The sequence below is a fragment of the Chenopodium quinoa genome, unplaced genomic scaffold (assembly GCF_001683475.1).
Source record: "Chenopodium quinoa cultivar QQ74 unplaced genomic scaffold, ASM168347v1, whole genome shotgun sequence".
Lineage (NCBI taxonomy): Eukaryota > Viridiplantae > Streptophyta > Magnoliopsida > Caryophyllales > Amaranthaceae > Chenopodium > Chenopodium quinoa.
In genome coordinates, this window is record NW_018742552.1 from 413414 (window position 1) to 427688 (window position 14275).

Genomic DNA, 14275 nt, shown 5'->3' on the forward strand with positions numbered 1-14275 from the left:
TTAGAGAGGTAGCCTATACACTCCAGCTATCCCCTTCTGGAAAAATTCACCCAACCTTCCATGCCTCCCTCCTAAAAAAGCACCATGGTCCCATACCTACCAACCCACACCACCTGACCTATCCAACATACATCATGACCAACCTATTCCTAAGGTACCTATAGCAGTGTTAAACAGAATGGGTGTGAAAAGACAAAACCATGTAGTTGTGCAATGGCTAGTGCAATGGGATCAATGGCCTGTTGAAGAAGCAACATGAGAAGATGCTGAGCAGATAGAGAAGGATTTTCCTACATTTGATCCTTGGGGTCAAGGATCTTTTAATGGGGGGAGTATTGATGCAATTACTGTTCTATTGAAGGATGAGCTGGTTGTAAACACTGCTGAATCAGCTGCTGAGTCAAGCAAGATGACAGAGGATCAGAATGAAAGGAAGATTGCTGAAAAAGGAATGACAGCTCAGGAAGATCAGGAGAATGGTAAAGGGAATAATCCCGCTAGCCGTTAGGGAGAGTACTATGATAGCCTGTCATTGTACCTACCTTTTTTGTCTTATTTTAGCATAATGACGTTACTCTGTTTTGGTAATGAGTCATCAATGTAAGCAAGGCTATTTAAGCCAACAATGATGTAATAGTTGGTATTATGTGATTTTGATGAAATTTCCCTTTGATCTTATCTATGTTACCTCTCTATCATCTCATTGCATTACTGTCATTATCAATTGCTTCCTCAAATTGCCCTGCTTTCCTCTTTGGCTAGTTTTCTGGTGTAATTGAACCAGCCTCCATTCTAAATTCCAGAATCAGGCTTGGATAGCTTAAGTAAGCGCATCAATAAGCGTTAGTCTTACTAGGCTTAGACAAGATTAGTTGAAGTTCGGAATAGGAGTAAATTCTTGAAATGTATTAGAGTCCTTGGTGAATATAAAAGCGTTTCCAAACACCATTTAACGGCGAATGTAATCCCTCAGTTTGGTTAGTTTGGTTTTAATTATTGATGTTTCGGGTGTTTGTGCAAAATTGCTTCTTGAACTATGCCATACAAATATTGAAAATGCCCTAGATTAATTCAGCACAAACAGAGAAATGTACTTTATTTTTCGGCGTCAGCACAAATTTTAAAAATATCATTGAAGAAATACAACAGATAAGTAAATTGTTAGTAGCTGACAACAGCCCGCATACTAGGGTAAATTACAGAAATTACAAACTAGGTACCAAAATGTTTTCAATTGAGACAATTTTTCATCACGTCAGTCCAGCTATAATAGAATCTTGAGATATGTAATGCTGAAATGCCCTGGGCTTACAAGAAAACTAGCCCTGACCAATATTATTGCAAAAGATTGGAAATAAATTTACTTCTTCAACAGCTGTGAAGAGCACTGAGCCATAATCTTTGATGCCCTTGTAATTGCATCAGTCATATAGAAATTTTCAATTGCTGCCTTGAAAGGAGCTGGATCAATCTCCTTCTTAACTTCAGGCTTTATCAAGGTAGAGAAAGTAGCTGGTTCTCGTTCTTCCATGCTCAATAAATTTGGTGCCACAGTTCTCATCCGTTCTCGGATATCAATAAGGGAATCATAAGGCAGACTTACTCCAGCAGTCTCAGACAAAGCCCTAATTATCTTCCAGTCATCCCTGGCATCACCAACAGTAGGAACTGCTGGTAAAGTTTGCTGCGTGCGTCCTTCTGTATTAGCATAGGTACCTTCCTTCTCAGAAAAAGCTGATGCAGGTAAAATGACATTGGCACGATATACACTCTGATCACCATGGTGACCCTGATATACAACAAAGGCATCACTATGGACTTTGTCCAAGTTGATATCATCTGCACCCATCAGATACAGAAACTTTGCAGACTCGATACTTTTGTCAGACTCTGGCACAAGACCAAGGTCAAGGGCAGCAGCTTGAGCAGCATTCAAGAGCAATACATTAAGACCATTCCAGTCTGGTCTAATGACATTTGCTGACTTTGCAATGGTTTCGACAATAGAAAGGATAGCATCCTTGTCCTCTCTCTCAAAGAGCCCAGCGCCAACAACAATAGCTGGCTTCTTAGCATTTTTTAAGGCTGAGAAAAATGAGTGACTGCCTTTGGCAATTTCTTGCAGGGTTTGTGGACCTGTGCCTAGATGTTCGTGGTCATAGTTGAATTCTGCAGCAGGTCCAATATAACCAACCTTGGCATGGTTTGCCCGTACAGCTTTCCGAATTCTGGCATTAACCATGGTAGCTTCAACTCTTGGCTGGGAACATTAAGCCCGAGGCTATGTAAGTAAATAATTCTTAACAATCAAAAGTAAATAAAAAGCAATTACCGATAAAAAAAAAAAGTTAGAGATTAGTATATATTTTCAGATCAAGTCATATCTAGACTAGTATATTTTTTGGAATACATAAATATTGATTAGCAAGATGAAAGTGTTGAACTGTCCAAACTCACGCTGTTGTCTTGAGGAATTGACATGGGCACTTGAGGAGTAAAGAAGAGTTATAGTACATGTTGTTCTGACCATTAGAAGAAACCAAAATTCTTACTGTGGTATCACCATCCTGCCCAGAGGGAGTAGAACTTTCAACTCCTATATATTTCCACTTGACAATATATAATAACCCAAAAGTAAATTCAAGATGCTAATATGATTTCGTTGTGGTTGGATTTAGTTAATACGATATTGTTGGCGATACATGGGTCATTCACTGATTCACATAATTAACAATGGGGTTTTGATGTTTAAACCACGATTGGAACCTGTTTAAATCTTGGAATTTCAAAGAAGCAAAAGCCTATGACTTATATATTACTTCAGATGAGATGGACCTTAGATTTCACCGATGGGACATGTGGATCAATCTAGACTTCTAGAGCAATGTCTTGGACAAAAAATCCCAAACCACATTATTTTTTTCAGTTTTGTCATTGATTAAGAAAGATCACAACTCATTATTATTTGGTAAAGACTAACAGAAATATGCTAAACCTTGAAAAGGTCACAGGTACATCAATGATACATAATAACATCTACTAGAAAAATTAAAGCAATAGTCAAGATTTCCCCTGCAACCACAGGGCTAATTATAAAAACACCCCCAACCCCTTTTTTCTCTATAATTTTGCACTAAAACACCATTTACTTGGTTACTATCAGGTTAAATACAACCTCCTTCCTGAATAGCATTGCATGAAGACTTTGGAATCAACATGTCATACACAAACGTCAATTTTGTAAATATCATACTGCATCACAAATTTCTTACTCGCAACCATATGGGAAGGGAAAACCAAGAAAGAGGTAAAGGTGAAGAGAAGTTTACCCCCATGATTAACCAACCCTTATTCTCATCTCTCTCCTCCCTATCCTTCTCCCTTAAACCCATCCTACCATAACCTCACCAGTAAAACCAGCAAAAGCTCATCCACTATCCACCTACCACCAAGCACCTTTCTACTAGTCTTCCTCTATTCCACCACCTCCCCTGAATGCTCTTTCCCTCCAGGTCATCGCCATTCTTGCCGGAGAAAGTCAAGAAAACCACCATCCATGACTACAATAATCGCACCACCAGCTCTATATTATCCATTCTCCCTTCCTCCATTTTAATTGATAGTAAAGTAGATCTACAATTAATCTTCTCTCTTGGCATTTTTTTGTGGCAAGTAACATCCATCTCTCTCTTCTTTGGGATCAATGGTGGTTGACAGTGATGGTGACGATGAGGGTCAAAGAGAGGAGCTTCATGTGAGGAAAATTGTCGGGTCTATCGGTTGTGATAGTGCGACGATGTGCTGGCGGTGGCTATGATTGAGGAAAGGGGTGCGATTAGTGGTGATTCGGGTGGGAGTAGTGGGTCTGATCGTGGTTGCAGTGAGTGTTGTAGGTCTGGTTGTAGTTGTGGAGAAGAAGGGGCGATGTGTGAGAAAGAGGAAGTAAGGGTAGGAATGACATTCTACCACTCAAACATTACCAAATTCAGTAAAGTTACAAGTCATTTGACATTTCCCTAAAAGGAAAGCGTTGCGAGGAAGAAAAAAACAAAGTGTATATATATATATATATATGGGTTAGTTTTCTAACTTCTCCCACACACACAAATGACACAATGCTCTTTTACTAAATACTAATAGCCCTGACAAATGAAGTTTAGGGACAAAAAGTAAGAAAAATAATCACATACCTGGGTGCCAATGAGAAGGAAGACATCTGCATTTTCAATATCAGCAATGCTAGTGTTCAAAAGATATCCAGAACGAAGATCGGCTTGTGGCTGCCCACCATTTCCTTCACACCAAACATTATTAGATCCCATCTTGTTCATGAAATCCTTCAGTGCCATCATGGACTCTGCATCAGACAATTTACCAGCAACACCCACAATTTCTTCTGGTTTAACCTTGTGCATAACCTCAGCAATCACATCAAGGGCATCACGCCAACTGACAGCTTTAAAACGTCCATCCGACCCACGGATCATAGGGTCATTTAACCTTTGCCTCTTTAGACCATCATAGCAGAATCGTGTTTTATCTGAAATCCATTCTTCATTGACGTCCTGCATTATTGCGGTACATGGTCACGACACAACAACATAGGTGAATACTTTGAGCAAAAGTGGATTTAAAAAATCCTCAAAACTTTGTGGAGGTAGTTTTCAACAGGCCCTCACATTCAAAGAAAACATTACAGGACCAGTACAGATTGGTCAGGACCTACTAACAAATGAAAAAAAATATCATGCCCAAGGAAACAAGGGTAAGCTCAATTTATGTGCTAAACAGTTTGTCTGCTAAAATATGGTGAACATTCTACAAGTTTTGGTACACATCACGTAATCACATGATTAAAATTTATAATTAAAAAAAAAAAAAAAAAAAAAAAAAAAAAAAAAAAAAAAAGAGGACCAGGAATCCTCCCATATATTGAAGAATAATAAATAATGCATTTTGACAACACTATATCAAACAATTGAAGCCCCTCATAAGGGCCCCTGTTCACTAACATCAAATGGAAACAAGGTAGACCGAGACCAAGACAAAGTGGAAAAACAGTATAGTGATATACAATCAAGAGTACCTCATTGAGTCGTGGAATGATACGCATCACTTCTGGTCCTCTACTATCAATTCGTATGTTCGACCCAACAGCATCAGTGACATCAACACTCTCAGTTGGCTTTAACTCCCAATTACGGGCCTTAAATGCAAAAGGTTTTGAAGTAAGGGCTCCAACAGGGCATATATCAATCACGTTGCCAGACAACTCACTTGTCATAAGCTTTTCAACATAAGTCCCAATTTCCTCACCACTACCACGGCCTAACATGCCAAGATCCTCAGTTCCAGCTACCTCACTGGCAAATCTGACACATCTGTTCAACATATCCAATGTATGATGAGAATATGCCACATGCCGAATAGCTTGGACAATGAAGACAGAATTAAGGTTGCCCAGTTTCATGCATTTCATGTAAAGACACTATAAAAAACATTCCAATGAGTGGGGAAATTATTCGTGGTAGAAGTTGATAATATACAAGCAGATGTGATTCCAAACTACATAGTGTGTTTATTTTTAATCCCAAAAATTTAAGGGGGCATTTGGCTAGCTATTTGCATATAATTAAAGAGGGAGGACGGAATGAAAAACACCCACATCCTTCATGTTGTTTGTTCAAAGAGGAAAAAAAAAAAAAAAATCTAGCTTCCACAACTATCACCCATCTACAACCACCACCAACACCACCATCTCACACTTTCTAACATAGAAAAGCAGATAAGCACCAACTGCTATTGCCGCAGCAACATAGAGGTTTAACCACCACCACCATCTTCCCAATTTTTTCATTTCTCACTCAAATCTAGTTTTGTAAGTGGATGGGGAGATGGGGTGGGTTTTCGATGGTGGGTAGGAATTTTTCAGGGATGAGTGGGTGGGCTGTGGGGTGGAGTATCAGTGGTGAATTGGTTGTTATCAGATGTGGGAGGCTGATGAGGTTTTCGGCAATGTGTGGGTGTTATTGTGGTGGGTGAATGGTTTGGAGTGTGGTTAAAGGTGATTTCCGATGAGTTGGGATGGATTTCTATGGTGTGGGTGATTTTGAGGAGTTAGGTGAGGAAGCGTCATTGGTAGTGATAGGGTGGTGGAGTGTTCAAAAGGAATGGTGAGAGATGCTCAAAAGCGCTGGTCAAGGTTAGTTGGATGTAAAGGAGTTTGGGATATAGGAAGATTCTCATGGGAGGATGGGAAACATGGTAGAGGAAAATGGGGGAAACATAGGGTATAAAGAAAATGATAAAAGGTTTTAACAAAGAATAAGAAAGAAAATCAAGGTTGTTGATTGTCTATCTATTTATCCAAACCCCCAAAACAAACGCCCCCTAAGCGGCACAATCATAAACCATATGAACCAAGCATTTATAGCTTCTGATTATATTTAGTTGGTTAAAAGAATATATTGAGTTGACATTAAATTGATTGCTAACTTGGCGTAGCTTGCAGCTCATGCTAGACCAGATTCAATACTACTATACTAGCTTAATTGTGTTAGATAATTTTATTTCTAATTAGATATTTAGAAACCTCTAAAGGCAATCGTACTATCTTCATTTATGTCCTTTTCATAAAGCATCTCATCCATATGTAAGATTCAGCCCATCCAGGTACTTCTTTGACACTCTAGATAGAAGCGTCAAGTATGTTCAAAACAAGTAAATCAATAGGATAAACAGCGTGAAGATAGGCTGAAGGTAATTACTGACCTTGTACACTGGATACACCGAGTCATAACTGTTTTGACAAGTGGGCCCAAGTTCTTATCAACCACAGCTCTTTTTGTTTCAGTAAAGCGACCCCTATCAGAACCAAAAGCCATAGACTGATCTTGGAGGTCACACTCTCCTCCCTGATCACAAATTGGACAATCAAGAGGATGATTCATAAGCAAAAATTCCATTACTCCCTCCCGGGCCTTCTTGGCTATTGGTGTATCCGTTTTTATCTTCATCCCTGCATTCAATGATCATAAGAAAATAAATAAATAAATAAAACTAAATAAAAACTAAATACACTCCACATAGAAGAACTAACAATAGCATCTACAAAGTCTAAACCAAAGCATCAAAAGATTAAAAAAATAATAGTTGACCCAAAGGAAAAAAGGTCTGAGGATACCGAAATACTACAGAATAGACTAATAAAGAGAATAGATGAAAAAAGATTACTTAAATTAAGAAACCAATTGCAAAAATTGCAAGCAAATGAGATTTTAATTTAACTCTCTAGCTTATGACCAACTAACCAACCAAATCACAATTTCCCATCACATAAACCTTGTAACATTAATCATGATTTCCATTAACACTTAGGGAAAGTAAAAATTATATATTGTTTTAGATCTCCAGCCTCTATCTAAATTTTCGCTACCCCCTTTCCCCCATTGGGACAAAACTTCGTAAGTTTGTAATATGGTCAAACCAAGATAGACCAAGCCACTTTGTATGTTTCATGAATATTACGTAGTATAAATATTTGAGAAAGTCCTAAAGCAATACCCAATATATTTATAATAAAGTTCCTCCTGTCTCCCAAATTTCAAAACAAACAATATACTTGTATAAATCCTCAGCCTCTATCCTGTCACAAAATTATTGATGTTTCGCAATTTCGATCAATGTACCTTTATAACCTATCTTTCCAAACCAACCATAGCATAAATCTACCAGAAATCAAAACCACCACCACTTAGTTGAATTAACAAACTTTACCTTCCCAAATATACCCGGCAAAACAGAATATATCTACAAGAACACGGCTTTCTCCGACCAAGTTTGTTTCCTAAAGCAGACACCCCAAAATACACTACAACATTTTGATATTCAAATTATTCTCTGATCAAATCTCCGACGATAAACATTTGCACATTTCAAACCAAACAGAATATAATCCTTCTAGTTTTTCGATAACTAAAGCTTCACACACCCTCCAAATTCAAACCAAACATTGCATAAATTTACAACCCTCGCTACAATTAATTCCAAAAAAATTCTTCATTAATATCAAAACAATAAACATTTCCCTTAAATTAATTTCTGATCATATCTCCTCATAAATATCAAAACGATAAACATTTCCGCATTTTAAATCAAACAGCATATAAACTTCTAATTTTTCAATTTCAAAACCTCTAAACCCAATTAACAACCAAACATTTCGTAAATTCACAAAATACTCCCGATCATTTCATACAATACCAACGAACATTTCCAAAAACCATCAAATCAAAATACAGATTCAATCGAAATCAACAACAATCAAAAACCAAATTACCAGGAAGAGCGGGCATAGCGCAAGAAGCAACAGGTTTAGGAGACTTCTCAACTTCAACCAAACACATACGACAATTCCCAGCAATCGAAAGACGACTATGATAGCAAAACCTAGGAATATCAACCCCAGCAACCTCACAAGCCTGAAGAACAGTAAACCCCTTAGGGATTTTGACGGCGTAACCATCGACAAAGACTTCAATGGCGTCTTCAGGGTTAGGGAAATGAACACGAGCGTTGTTGACGGGAGGACGAGGAGGTGGTGCAGGAGGATCTGGGGTGGGTTCAGCGGCGGCGGAAGCAGTGTTGTTGAGTTCAGGGGTCGAGACGATTGTGCGGATGAGAGAGAAATTGTGGGATCTGGTGGTTGTGGTGTGGAGGATCCGACGAATCATTGCTCGAGATGTCAATGAGCTTAACCCCATTGTTTTTGAGTTTCTGGGTTTGTGATTCTCTGATTATTTGTTGTGTGTCTCTCTCCTCCTTGTTCAGGGAAATGATGAGACTGGTTTGGTTTTGTATGTGGGTTGTGGTGAGTAAGTGTGGAAGACTCGGGGGTGTCTTGATTGTTCGTGGCCATCGTGGGCTTATTTGGGCTTCTGAGAATATGTGAAGGAGCGCGTGTGGATATTTTGCTTAAAAAGTAACTACCATTTTTGTTTGATATATTTTTGTAATTTTTTGTTTTTTTGTTTTTTTTTTTTTCAAAATCATATGATATACTCCGTATGTTATATAACAAATCAAAAATTAATCAAAATAATTAAAATTGTGGTGATTTTGAAAATTGATAACAAAAAAAGTGGAAACACTTTTTCTTTTTCTTATTTTTAGTTTTATGTTTTCAAATAAACAGAAAAACTGAAAAACTGAAAACAAAAAATGATACCAAACAAATCGTAAATGACCAAAAACTTTGAGTAACACTACCTCTTTTACGAAAGGAATAGAAAAGAAAACAAGTGTATCTCCTAACTAAGAAAAATTTATTAATTATTACCTCAAAAAGGGGGCCTTTGTGAAGTACTACCGTTAAAAAAATAAGTTGTTAATTACTACCCCTAACACTAATTAATTCATCTAAATTGTAATTAGTAGCTTTTAAACCTTAATTAATTAGATAAACCCTTGCACCACATCCCTCCTACCATTACACCACCTCCGGTGGCCCCCCTTACCACCTCCGACAACTCCCCACCGTGAAACCTACCCCCCGAGCTCGATCCCCCACCACAAAACCCACCCCTCCTGTTCCCCACCACAAAATCCACTTCCTCACGTTCCCCCACCATGATTCCCACCTCCTTTCCACTTCCCCGACGCAATTCCTACCCCCTCCCCTTCCCCCACCATGAAACTCATCCCTCTCCCGTTCCCCACAACGAAACATAGCCCCATCACGTGGTGGGGCTGTTTTTGGGGCTTGTGGAAGGGGAAGGGCAATAATCGGGGTTGGGGAAAGGGGAGGGGATGGGTATTAAGGGTTAGGGCAAGAGAAGGGACGGTAATTGCGGGTGGGTTTCGCGGTAGGGGAACGGGATAGGTGAGTTTCGTGGTGGAAGACCAAGAAGGGGTGAATTTCGTGGTGGGAGAGCTGTCGGAGGTGGTAAAGGGGGGCTGTCGGAGGTGGTGTGGAGGTGGTGCAAGGGTTAATCTAATTAATTAAAGTTTAAAAGCTACTAGTTACAATTTGACCAAATAATGATATTATTAAGAGCTTAAGTAGGCTGATTGGGGAAAAAGGTAATAGTTGCTAGAATTATTCAATTTTAGGGGTAGTAATTAACAACTTTTTTTTTAGGGGTAGTTATTTACAAATGTAATACCTCGTATTTTTATATGTATATTAATTTAAAGTATTATTTTACGACGTATTTAAATAATTTGATATGAATTATTTGTGGTATTTTAATAATTAAAAAGGTGTATTTTAATTAAAAACCAATTATTATTAATTTATTAGTTTTGGAAACATTTTATGTTGTCTTTTAGAAATTTTGGGGCATGTTTTAAATCTTAAAAGAGTTTTAAAGTCAAAAGAATTTTATTAAAGTCAACGTACCAAGTTGAGTGGAAGTGGGAATTATTAAGAGCAAAAGGGGAAATTCAAGTAGAAGAGGGTTTAGAGAAGACTATAAATACTCACCTAAAGGCAAAAATCAGATTTCTACCCAAGGTGATAATCCCAAAGAGGTAAACTCTCTCTTTCTCCTTTTAATTTTCCTCCTTAATTTCCCCTTCCCCTTTTTTTAACACCACACACGCACCACTACACACCACCACATGGTGACCGGTTGCCGCCACCACCACCAGTCGGCCGCCACCGGCGATGGGGCGGGGATGGGGATAAAAACCATACCCGCCATGGGTGATGGGGCAGGGGTGGATTTTAGGTTGTACCCGCCCCATTAGGGATGTCGGTGGGGCGGGTCAAGTAGGAGACCCGCCCCATCCCCGCCCCAATGGGGCGGGGATGGGTCTCGGTTTGGCGGGTGGTGGGGCGGGGATGGGGATAAAAACCATACCCGCCATAGGTGATGGGGCGGGGGTGGATTTTAAGTTGTACCCGCCCCACCCGCCCCACTTCGTACCCGCCCCATCCCCACCTCATACCCACATCTATATATCTTTTAAAGCAAAATTACATACTTTTATTCTATTTATAAAATAATTACATGAAATAAAATATTAGTTATAGTACTTTGTACGACACTTATATTATAACACAAAAATGTGTATAGAATGTTTTATTTTATAATTCGTATTAATTATGTAAGATTGTGTATTTGAGATACGGATATTAGGTGGATCTTGGGTGGGGATTAGGCGGGTCTTAAGTGGGGATTAGGTGGGGATAGATATCCAAGTGGGGGGTGGGGCGGGGATGGTTTTGGAGTTGTACCTGGTGGGGCGGGGATGGGGATGAAAATTGGACCCGCCGCGGGGATGGGGATGGGGATGGGAATGAAAATATTAAGTGGGGATGGGGATGGGAAGGCCAACATCCGCCCCGCCCCGACCCATTGACATCCCTACGCCCCATCCCCACCTACCCCACTTCGAACCCGCCCCATCCCCACTTCCATATATTTTTAAAAACAAAATTATATACTTTTATACTATTTTATAAAAAAAAATATGTAAAATAAAATACTAAATGTAATACTTTGTAATACACTTATATTATAAACAAAAAAAATGTGTAATAGTAACAATAATTTTTTTCTTTTTGCAATTTTTATTACTTATGAAGGATTGTGTATTTGGGAGGCGGGGATTAGGCAGGGGTGGATATCCAAGTGGGGGTTGGGGTGGGGATGATTTTGGAATTGTACTCGCCGGTGCGGGGATAGAGATGAATTTTAGACCCGCCGCGAGGATGGGGATGGGAATGGGGATGGGGATGAAAATTTTAGGTGGGGATGGGGATGGGAAGCCAACATCCGCCCCGCCCCGCCCCATTCACATCCCTAGCAGCAGCCGCGGGGAGGTAGCAGCGGCTAGACCTGGCAATCCTAACCTAGACCCGATGACCCGACCCATGACCCGAAATTGACCTGAAAACAATGACCCAAAACCCGAAATTGACCCGACCTGACCCATACCCGACCCGATGTGGACTTAACCCGAAACCCGAAGTTGACTCGACCTGACCCATACCCTATCCAAAGTTGACCCAATACCCGAAGTGACCTGATCCCGAAATGACCCGACCCGAATTTGACCCGATACCCGAAATGACCCAACCCGAATGGACCCGATACCTGAATTGACCTGACCCGATTTTAAGCCGAATTAATTGACATGAAAATACCCAAAACCCAATATGACCCGAACTAAAACTACCCTATACGCAAAATGACCTAAATCGATTTTAGCCCGTATTACGTGCGCGACCCAAACATGCCCAAATCGAAATAGCTTGAACCAAACCGACTTGGTTATTAAAACTTTGTTAGTAATGTGTAACATTGTAAGTGAATAATTTACATATTTTTTGTATTCCTTTTCTTGGATCTTTTTACCATTGTGTTTAAACTTATAACAAATTGGAAAAACGATTGAAAATTAATGGCCATACTATAAGATCCATACACCAAACTTGTGGAGTTTCACCACAAGATTAATAAAAAAGTTACTAAAATTTTAGTGAAAAATTGTATGTAAAAATAAACTTGAAAATTAAGCTCCAAAATATTTAGTTCAATAGCAAATTAATGCTAATTAGTCACAACTTTCACAAGTGTTAAAATAAAAGTGGTACAATAATTTCTACGTCAACATGTACATAACAAAATGTTCAACATTACAAGTTCTAATTGACAAAGATAGCAACCAAACTTATATTCTAACTACCGTACTCCAATATTCCACCCTAAAATTGTTGACATCAAGCACGTGTTTCGGTTGGAGCCCAATCCACTTAAGAACCAACGAATCCATTATCTTCATCATTTGCTACATAAACATAAAAACAAAAATTACTATAAATTTACAAATATAACGTAAAATATATAATTTAAAACCAATAATATAATCAAATACACTATAAGTGCAACAATAAAGGTATACATATGTTAAAATATATATATATATATATATATATATATACTTACTTTCATAAGAGAACATCCAAAAAGCTAATATGTCAAGCTTCGCCGTTAGATCAAGTTTAGGGTGAAAGGAATTGTGTCCTTCCAACAAGTGTATTATTCCGATAGAGGGTTCAGAATTATTAGAAAACTAATTCTTCCATAAGGTCAAGAGATCGGAATGCCTAGGTGGAGGCCGCTTGCGATCAGTAATATTAATGTACAATTAATATTACAATTTAATCTTGACTGAACCCTTCGGGTCGAACCTAATTGAACAACCGATCCGAGACGACGAATCAATCTGAAGGATTTGATGAGTCATCAGAGTATTACGAACAAAGACGTCGGATATCGAGCTTAGAGAGTCGAGACCGAGCGTCGCAAGTCGAGTCGAATTTAGAATTCGACGAGATGTGAAATCAATCAAGCAACAAGTTCGAGCCTAGGCGAGCCTCGCATTGGCCTAGCCATGTGCACTACTAGAAATAGGCCGTTCCGACGGAATCGTTCCGATGGACCTAAATTCGATCGGAAAATTTGAACTTTCCGACGGAATTAAGGTCTGTCAGAAAATTCCGTCGGAAAAGATACGTTACGACTGAAAATCCATCGGAATTCTTGCGACGGAAATTATTAATTCCCTTGGAGCTATAAGCTTCCGACGGAATATTCCGTCGTAACTTGGGTATTCTGACGGAATTAAATCCGTCGAAAATTTCCGACGGAATATTCCCTCGGAAATCCCAAATATTCCGACGGATTAATATTTCGTCGGAATCTTAATTAAAAAAAATGACTCTGCTTTAAAACCCAAACCCTAAAACAGCCCAAAAGCCCCCCCCTCATTTCCGCCACTCTCCTTCCCCTTTCTCCTTCTCTTTCTCTCTCCTCTCCTCTCCTCTTTCTCTGTTCCTCTTTCTCCTTCTTTCTTTCTCTGTTCTTCGTTCACCTTCTTTCTCCTTCGTTCTCTTTCCTCTTTTCCTTTTTCGTTTTCTTTTTCGTTCTCCTTCATCCTCTTTTCCTTTTTCGTTTTCTTTTTCGTTCTCCTTCATTTTCGTTTCCCGTTTCGTTTTCTTTTTCGTTGTCCTTCATTTTCGTTTTCTTTTTCGTTTTCGTTAATTGTGGGCTGGTGATCGTCAACAATAATGGTGTTTATGGTAAAATTCGACCATAAAAATTCCAAATCTGGAATTTTTATGGTCGAATTTAACCATATAATCCCAAATTTGAGGTTTTGGAGGTGGAATTGAAGGTATGTCTTCGTTTTGTTTCTATTACTTTGCTTTGAGTTATTTATTCATTTTTTTTATTATTGTGGGTTAATTTCAATTGTGCGGTTAATG

The 14275-nt window shown here is 38.9% G+C and overlaps 1 protein-coding gene across 1 annotated transcript; it reads right to left on the bottom strand.

Moving 5' to 3' along the window:
• Positions 1 to 1066: 1066 nt before the first annotated feature.
• On the bottom strand, positions 1067 to 9045 carry LOC110720261 (NADH dehydrogenase [ubiquinone] iron-sulfur protein 1, mitochondrial-like). Its single transcript, XM_021899265.1, has 5 exons — positions 8339 to 9045; positions 6772 to 7018; positions 5087 to 5381; positions 4191 to 4565; positions 1067 to 2260 (listed from the first exon to the last, which is right to left on the bottom strand). The coding sequence occupies exons 1-5, from the start codon at positions 8760 to 8762 to the stop codon at positions 1361 to 1363; spliced, it is 2241 nt and encodes a 746-aa protein (XP_021754957.1). The 5' UTR covers positions 8763 to 9045; the 3' UTR covers positions 1067 to 1360.
• Positions 9046 to 14275: the final 5230 nt, after the last annotated feature.

Excerpts from the sequence above, each read along its gene's own strand:
- LOC110720261 (XM_021899265.1), bottom strand. The coding sequence starts at position 8,762 with ATGGGGTTAAGCTCATTGACATCTCGAGCAATGATTCGTCGGATCCTC. Across the intron at positions 5,382-6,771 it reads CGGTGTATCCAGTGTACAAG|ATGTGTCAGATTTGCCAGTG; the intron begins GTCAGTAATTAC and ends TATGTTGAACAG. Across the intron at positions 4,566-5,086 it reads TCATTCCACGACTCAATGAG|GACGTCAATGAAGAATGGAT; the intron begins GTACTCTTGATT and ends GCAATAATGCAG.